This window comes from Alnus glutinosa, chromosome 1, assembly GCF_958979055.1.
Source record: "Alnus glutinosa chromosome 1, dhAlnGlut1.1, whole genome shotgun sequence".
Taxonomy (NCBI): Eukaryota; Viridiplantae; Streptophyta; class Magnoliopsida; order Fagales; family Betulaceae; genus Alnus; species Alnus glutinosa.
Window position 1 is genome coordinate 20,057,069 of NC_084886.1, and position 8,784 is coordinate 20,065,852.

The window sequence follows — 8,784 nt, forward strand, 5'->3', positions numbered from 1 at the left end:
TTGCACTCTTTGTGATCAAAACACTCACAATGCACAATAATGACACAACACCAAGGCACATGAGATTTGATTCTTGTACAACACCAATACAACAATTGTACAACAACCCCTCACATGAGGGTGGACCCCAGTATGTGGGACCCACCCTCATGTGAGGGATTGTTGTACAGTTATTATATTAGTGTTGTAAATCTAACATTTTCCAAGGCACATTGGGGTGGAACCCACATATTGGGTCCCACCCCAATGTGCCTTGGTGTTGTACCATTGTTGTGCACAAAGAGTGCAAGGATCACTCCCCTTAAAAAAATAGATAGAAAAATAACAGAAAGACCTGTTTCAAATTCTACGAAAAAATTAAACATTGAATATTTACTTTTAAAAAGTGATGAATCGAATTCAAACGACGATCCGACTCAAAAATTTATTTGACATTTATCCAAAAAAAAATAAATAAATTTAGTCTTAAAAAACCTAGAATATAAATAACAGTAAAGCATAAACAGAGCGGAGCAAACCCACGTGCGGCTGAGTTGTGGTTTCGTGGTCCCCACTCCACAAATTAGAAAATAGAAACAACGTGGCGCAAAACACATGGTCAACGTATGGTAAACACATGGTCTTTCACACACCCAAAATCCTCCACGTCTCCTCTATGTTTCGAAATCGAGGTTCGTCTTCGTTCCGAGCTAGCTCCTCCTTTGTACTTAAACCCTACGCAGATCTTGCCATGTAATCTAAGGAGTGGGTCCCATACGGGCTTTCTCTCAGCGTCTTGTAATCTCACTTGTCTCTCGGGCTCCCGAGCTTTCTCGATAATGGCGAACAACTCCAGGGACGAGCCCAAGACCGGTCCTCAGGCCGATCGCTGGTACAACCTAACCCTAGGCCCCTCCTTCAAAAGCGATTCCTCCAGCAAATTCTGCACCCTCCGATGTAAGATTTTCAACCCCTAACTTTCTGTTCGGTTCCCGAGAAAGTAAATAAAGAAAAAAAAAGTGATTTTTCTTTTTTTGCTCTTTTCTTTTTGCAGATGAATTTAAACCGGCTTCGATCGACAAGACGAAGTCGGGATCGCTACACAAGACCAAGGAAAATAGGGTTTCTGTGGAGTTCCACAACAATCAATTGGGAAAACCAAAAGTGACATTCGAGGGAAGCAGCGAGGAGTACAAGGAAAACGACGCTGTTCTGTTCTTTGACGGCGAGACTTTCCGGCTGGAGCGGCTTCATCGGGCCGTTAAGCAGCTCCGGCACCTTCGCAAGCCCGGTGAGTCCACTGCAGCTTCCTCTGTGGTCGCCGGCGCCCAATCGGTGCCAGCCCCGGAGCTGCGGTTGTCCCCGGCTGGGAGGGGTGCAAAGCCGGCAAATTTTGGTAGAAGCACGTTTCCAGCCGTGCCGCCGGTGACGGTGAGTGTGTGCACATGAAAGATGATTGGAGCATCGCATTTTGTATTATATAAATCATCATCTAGTAACCTGCGTTTGAATTGACATACACAATTTGAATGAACCCAAATCTATAATTGTAAACATGCTATTGTATTGAATTCCTTCTGAATTTAGTATGTTCATTTGGAGTTTATTATGGTTTTCGGCCGTTGTGTATTAAAAAATGTTACATGTAATTCGGAAGCTCATGTAGGAAGCAGATAGTCGTGGTTTTGATTTTGCAATTTGTACCTACTCGTATATATCCTGCACCGCATCTTTGTTGCACTTAGTCGATGGTAGAAACTGATGTGCACACTATTCAAGAACTTTAATTTTGAGAGTAGTTAGTATGAAAATCAACAGGAAGTCAAGAAATTTTGTGGATTGATGTGCTGTATGTTGTAATTTTTCTTAAGGTGTACATGAATCTTGTTGAATTGGTGGTTGTGAAATTTCTCTTTGGAGCAATTATGTTTCTCGAGAGTTTGAATGATTTAGGGTAAGGCCTTGTTGAGTAGAATTGTATACTCTAGAACACATGCATATTGTATAATCAGAGGGAAACAGTACGTGTTCTCTATTACAACTTTGTGAATGAAACATATGGCATATCATTTATAAAACTGCAAATTTAAAACCCTGCACTTGTACATTGGGGCTCAATAGCACATAGGTTGTCACAAATACCTTTTCAGTCGCAAGGAAAGTCTTATCCAACTTTCTCACTAAGTGAGAGGAGAAATATGGTACCCTATTGAACACGTAAGGGGAAAACAAGAAAATAATTGTTCTTTTCTCTTTTTGGTTGGTTGAAGATGATTTACTTTACTCTAATAAAATAATACTACTGGAGAAAGTAGAGCCAGTAAATCTAGGACTAATCACATAGATTAGTTCAACAAATCAACAAAAGTAAACACAAGCTGGACTATGGGATCTAAGTCATTTAGACAAGGAACTCCTACCTACTAACTCCTATTTCAGGAGTCAGAGAAGAAGAAGAAGAAGAAGAAAAATCCTGCTCCAAAAATATCAATTAGTGGTAACTGCAAAAGCTCAAGAGAAAAATGCATTGTCATAGTATCTATTCATACATCTTTGGATACTTGTAGATATTATTTGAAATACTTATGTATGGATTGGAACTTTCATGAATTAACTAAGGTCCTTAGTTGCTCCCAAGTTTTTTAAAAGATTTGTAAGCATCCATTAGTTTTTTTTTTGGTTCCATTGATACTGCAAGTATTCTTCAGTGTTATTCAAACCTTTGTGAAGCAATTAAGTTTTTGTTCATTAGTTTGTCTCTGCATTAGTTCTGAAAAAGAAATTAAAAGCAATCATAATTGTTCATCCACTTTCCCTCCCTGGCTGATGTTTTTAGCTCTATGTGCTCTTGATTTGTGCAGGTTGAGGTGGAACGAATTGATATTGGCAAGCCAGAGAATCCAGGTGCTTATATATATATATATATATGCGTATATATTTTTCTAGTGTCCCAATAAGTTGCTAGATTGAAAATATGTCGGCACAATTGAGTTGGATAGATTCTGGATATGATTTTATAAGCTGACTATTGCTGGAGTTGGAAAAATAGTTTTTCTATTCTTTCCACTCATTGGGTGTTTAACTTTTATTTTTATTTTTATGAATAATAATTTTATTGAAAGAAAATGGCAAAACTCTCATACACAAAAAGCACACACGAGAGGCAAATACCAGATAGACGCCTACAATCTAAAAAATTAACCAGATCTACAAGATTCGACGAGAAGTTAGGAACATAGACTACAACCCAATCCGAAAGAGACCTAAAAAAAAGAGGATTTTAAATATAGGACGTTTGACTCGATATAGGGTGTTTTAAAATTTGAAAAATATATAGGTGTGTTTGGTAAAGCTTTGAAAAATGTTTTGAGTTTTGTGTTTTGAAAAGAGTTTTTTAAAATGTGTAAATTGTGTAACTTAATCACTTCTCAAAAAAAGAAAAGTGTTTTTGGTGAGGGCCACATTTGAAAAGTGTTATATGTGGGGTTCACAGTAGAAAATTAGTTTGGTAAACTTAAAAGTGCTTACTTAAAAACAAAATTCGGAGAAGTGTTTTCTAAAAATTAAAAAAAAAAAGCGAAAAATCAGAAGTGGCTGCGTGCCGCCCTTTGTCCTATTAAGGAGTGGCTGCATAAGGGAGTGGCTGCGCTCTGTTAGGGGTGGCTGTGCAACCACCTCCTTTACCCGTCCTTTTTGTTGAGGGTGGTCACACACCCACCCCCCTTTTTTTTTTTTTTTTTTTTTTTGTGGGTTGGTAACAAGTCAGTTTTCCACATCTGAAAATATAGACGTGTTTTCAAAATATTCCTATAGGAAAGTGGGGGGAAATTGTATACTCAAACATGCCCATAGTTTTTCCTATATTTAATATGCTGTTGGTTTTAGTTCATTTGAATGCTGCATGGCGAGGCTCTGCAGTTATTAGTTTTTTATTAGGGTAAAATCAAATTTAGTCTCTAGATTTTCATGCAATTTAAATTTAGTTCTTGAGTTTCCAATTTAATGTCACGTGACTCTCATTTGACACGTCATATATCAAATGCACTTGCAATGTGACACATTTTCCACTTTAAATACAATATACCCTGAATATAAAATTTAAAAAATCAAAAACAAAAATTTAAAGAGTAAAAGAGAGAGAGAGACGTGGCCGTCCACCCTTATTGGTCAGGGGGGACACCTCTCACCAAATGAGGGGAGGCTGCCCCTCTCCCGTGGGAATTTGGATCCTCTCCATTTCTCTCCATTTAGTTATAAAGTAGGGATATAGTTGTCTTTTTACATTCCATAAAAATGTGAAAAGACAATTATGCCCCTCCTTTATAAGTAAATGGAGAGGATCCTGTTCCCTCCCATGAAGGGAAATATCTCTTCATAAAGGGGTTGCCACCCCTCACTGAGTGATGGCCGTCCCTCACACCTCTTTATGAGTGGCAGCACCTCACACAAAGGGGTTGTGAGGGAAGGCTGCCCCTCATAGAGAGCAGTGGCCACTCAGAAAAGGGGTGCCCCTCGGTGAGGGGACATTACCCTTCACAGGAGAGGAGCCGCCGCCTCTCATCTGGTTGGCACCTCGCTCACTAGTTAGGGTTGGTCAGCCACCTCTTTTGTTTTTATTTTTATTTTTTGTGTAGGATATGCTTATAATTTAAAGTTATTGTGTCACGTGGCATGTGCCTTTGGTACATGATGTGTCAAACGAGAGCTACAGGGCATCAATTGATTGGTCTGACTTGGAATATGTTAATTAATTTGACGGTATGTTGACAGAGGGACCTATTTGAAACTAGAGGAAAACTTGAAGACCTAATTGTCGAATTTGGAAACTCAAGGATTAAGTTGAAATAGCATGAAAACCTAATGACTAAATTTGATTCACTTGCCTGCCGCTTAAGTCCTATACTTATTTGGTATACCATCTCTTATTTGGGGTAGCATTTTGTTGTAATTTTGTAGTGGTCTGTCTTGTCACATAATTTTAGATGTAGTGCTCTCTACAGGCTTAAAGTTTTACGAGACCACCTAGTTGTCACTTGCGTTTACCAAAATGCAGATGAAATACTAAATGTACTTAAATCTGTATGTTTTTATGTTACCAAATTAAAAATTAGCTTCATTCAGGCCAAAAAGTAAGATAAAAGCTTTGCGGGTAATTAGTAGTACCTATTATAACTTTTCTCTTGGCTGATTCAATGCCTTCAATTTGAGAGATCTTCTAGTGTTTCTATCAGATGTCTTTCAAATTCATTGATTAAATCCTGCTCTCTGTTCGTATGTTCTTAGGTGCTCTGAATTATTATTATTATTTTTTTTTGGTTGAGATAAAAATTTCTCTCCCTTAACTAAAATTTTCTATATGATAAAAGTCCATTCTTCTGGTGCTTGCTTTTCACCAGTCTCACTTGTTAGTTGGTAATTAGGTGCATAAATCTTTAGGCTTTTTGTGTAACGAGGATGCAGTTAAACAGCTACATGTTACGTACTATAAGGATCTACAAGCAATTCTCAGGCTTATTGTTATCGGTTCATAACTTCTGTCCTCCATGCTATTTTGACCCTCTCCTCTCCGGTCTGTGAAATCTGTTGAAATCTTTCTTTCTTTCTTCTTCTTCTTCTTCTTTTTTTTTTTTTTTTTTGGTGAGTGTGAAGTCCTGTGAAATCAAATAAGGAGAATAGTGTATGTTGAGGATGCTCTTGTTAATCAATTTATGCAATACCTTACTGTCAAACTTTCCGGTGTTCAATGAGAAATGAGGTGCTTGCTTTTAATTTTTTCCCCCTTTTTTTCTGAGTCCTCTGTCACAAACTAAAAATGTAAATATTCATGTTATGACAGGTGCGAAACCTTCAGGAAAAGGGATTGTTGATTATCCATCTGATCCACCTAACTTCTCCATGGCCTCACCAGGCCCCAAGAGCGATGAAGGTGAGGAACATCAAGATATAGATATTGATGATCTTTTTGGTAGTCGAACACCTGAAGATGAAATAGCTGCTGAGGAGGCTGGAGTTGATATAAGTGTACCACATCAAAATGACTCTGATGAAGAGATTGCTGATGTAGATGATAGTGGCGATGAAGTGGAAAGGGGACCCAATGCTGCAGAAGCGCTTAGAGCCCAGGTGAATGCTGAGGAGAGGGATGAGCGGAGTTCGAGTTCTAGTAGCAGTAGCGGAAGTAGCAGTGCGAGCCGAAGTAGTAGCAGCAGCAGTGGCAGTGAAGCAGCCAGCGATGAAGACTCTGTCAACTCTATCTGACATTGGCAAACTGCCCTAAACCTGCAGAAGAAGCTAGTTGGAGACGGACAGAAAATACAGAGTGGATACTACACGCTCCAACAGAAGCATGGCTTGCAAAATTAAAAACAGGCCAACCTGGTTTTGGGGGAGAGATCTTGTTGAGCTTCTTTTTCTTATATAGGGTTACACGTTTGAGTATTTATGGGAGATCTTATTAAGCTATCCCACTTGTGGCAACACATCTCTTTTGGCAAATGTAATGAGTGAATTCCTAGGAAGAGCATGAAACTTACCAAATTTGAAAATACTTTTGAGATACGCTATTACATTATTATCTTGCACGTAAATTGTAAGATACGGTTTTTTTTTTATTTGATTTTTTCAAAACAGATAATAGATTGAGTAATTGTTACGTACACTCCATTCTCCGTCCCCCATTTTCGTACACTTTCTAGATGTTCTTTTATTTAATGCTTCTCAAAGAACAGGATTCGATTTCCATGCGATAGTTTTTTGTAGTGAAAAATGGTACTGTTTTTCACTTAAAAAAATTTGTAAAATTTTTAATAAATTTAAAAATTATAAAAATAATAATAATTAAAAACAAAAAATATTAAAACAAAATAAAAAAACATAAGGGGTGGCCGGCCACCCTATTATTGGACAAGGGGGTGGCTCCCTCGGCCGATCTCGGGTGGACGAACCACCCAGTCGGCTTTGGGGGTGGTCTAGCCACCCCCAAAAGGCCAAAACACAAAACAAAAAAGTCAAAAAAAAAAAAAAAAAAAAAAGGTTTGGGTTTTGGGGGGTGGCCGGACCACCCCCTACGACCGATCTGGGGGTGGATGAGCCACCCCCAAGGCCTTTGGGGGTGATCCGGCCACCCCCAAAACCCAAACATTTTTTTTGTGTTTTTGGTTTTTTGGCCTTTTGGGGTGGTCCGAAGGGCCTGGGGTGGTTTTGACCACCTTATACAGCCAATCTGGAGGTGGCCGAGCCATCCCCAAACTCTTAACTTTTTTGTTTTGTTTTGTGTTTTGGCCTTTTGGGGGTGGTCCGACCACCCCCAAAGCCGACTAGGGTGGTTTGTCCACCCCAGACTGGCCAAGGGGGTGGCTGGCCAATAATGGGGTGGCCGGCCACCCCTTAATGTTTTTTTTTTTTTTGTTTTACTATTTTTGGTTTTTAATTATTATTATTTTTATAATTTTTAAATTTATTAAAAGTTTTGCAAATTTTTTTAAATGGAAAGTGATACCGTTTTCCACTACAACACCCATTCGATAATTTTAAACTACCGCATAAAAGTCGAATCCCAAAAAAACATCCCCATGCTTTGCACAAAGTAAAAGAAAATGTGCTACAAGTGATGATTGTCAACTAGTCATCATCGGCATAAGAACCCATGAAATCGTTATTTTCCCAAGTGAGAATTCCTGTCTTTTTGGTTGATTCAACCAATTAGTATAATAATATTAAGAATTTTGTATTTTATTTTCTTAAATAGACAACTAATGCATCATTCCTTCCGGTAGGTATGATAATGATCTGCTTGACTGGTTCGCATGTGATGGCTCATGGCTCCCATGTCATAATATCTAAAAAGATTTCCATGAGTCATAATATCTAAAAATCGAATATATATATATATATTTTAAATACATTTGAGCATATTTGCGTTGAATGGTAAAAGATGAGGTAGATCTTTTGCATTTGATAGATGGATCTTCTTCCTTTGGTAAGTGCAACTGTCCACCTAGATGTTTTTTTTTTTTTTTTTTTTTTGAAATGGTCCGCCTAGATGTTTGGTGTCATGTTTAAGAATTCCATTTAATTATTAATACCAACAGAATAAAGAGACATAAATCCCTGCGGTCATTGTATCGTAAACCGAGGCCATCGCATCACGACATGTCACTTTCGCCCTCCCCCTTGAAAAACTGTCTCGCCGACTTCTGCCACCAAACTTGCTACTTCCACCGACTGCCTTCGTACCAAGATTAGATTCTCTTAAATTATTTATATGAATTTGAAAAAATTTGACAAATTAATGTGAAAGATTATTTATAAACTCACATGAATAAATGGATAAGTAGTAAACCAATTTAATTTTTTTTGATCATGTGAGTTTTCAAAGTGTGTTTGTGTGTTGAATTTTTGAAATTAGAATTAAATTTTTATTTTTTTTACGAATTTTGAAATTTGATTTAAAAAAAAAAGGTTAAATAAAATATAATTTATTTAAAAAAAAAGTAGAATAAGAATCGTATTATATTTTTAAAATTTCGTATTCAAACATATCGATTCTCTTAAATTTGGTTATAAGGACGAAAATCCTTTGCTCCAACCCATTCAGCTCCAAAATTATTCAAAAACACCACAACCGTCTTCACCCACCTTCTCCAAAAGCGCGTATCTGTCAGTCCTACCGTCCAAGTAATGTCCTGGACAAGTGGTGTTACAATCATGTGGCGTGGTTTTCACGCGCTTTGAGGAAGGTGGAGAGAAGTAGACTGGAACTGTTTCAATGTACTGCACAAGTAAAGTATAATCTACATCTTTTTG

At 37.8% G+C, this 8,784-nt stretch overlaps 1 protein-coding gene across 1 annotated transcript; it reads left to right on the plus strand.

The window, feature by feature from the left end:
• Window positions 1-613: 613 nt before the first annotated feature.
• On the plus strand, window positions 614-6,637 carry LOC133876500 (uncharacterized). Its single transcript, XM_062314794.1, has 4 exons — window positions 614-936; window positions 1,034-1,410; window positions 2,841-2,883; window positions 5,816-6,637. Exons 1-4 carry the CDS (start codon window positions 819-821, stop codon window positions 6,235-6,237), a joined length of 960 nt encoding a protein of 319 aa, XP_062170778.1. The 5' UTR covers window positions 614-818; the 3' UTR covers window positions 6,238-6,637.
• Window positions 6,638-8,784: the final 2,147 nt, after the last annotated feature.

Coding starts and splice junctions, on each gene's coding strand:
- LOC133876500 (XM_062314794.1), top strand. CDS start 819: ATGGCGAACAACTCCAGGGACGAGCCCAAGACCGGTCCTCAGGCCGAT. Junction 937..1,033: donor CAAATTCTGCACCCTCCGAT/GTAAGATTTTCA, acceptor TTCTTTTTGCAG/ATGAATTTAAACCGGCTTCG. Junction 2,884..5,815: donor TGGCAAGCCAGAGAATCCAG/GTGCTTATATAT, acceptor ATGTTATGACAG/GTGCGAAACCTTCAGGAAAA.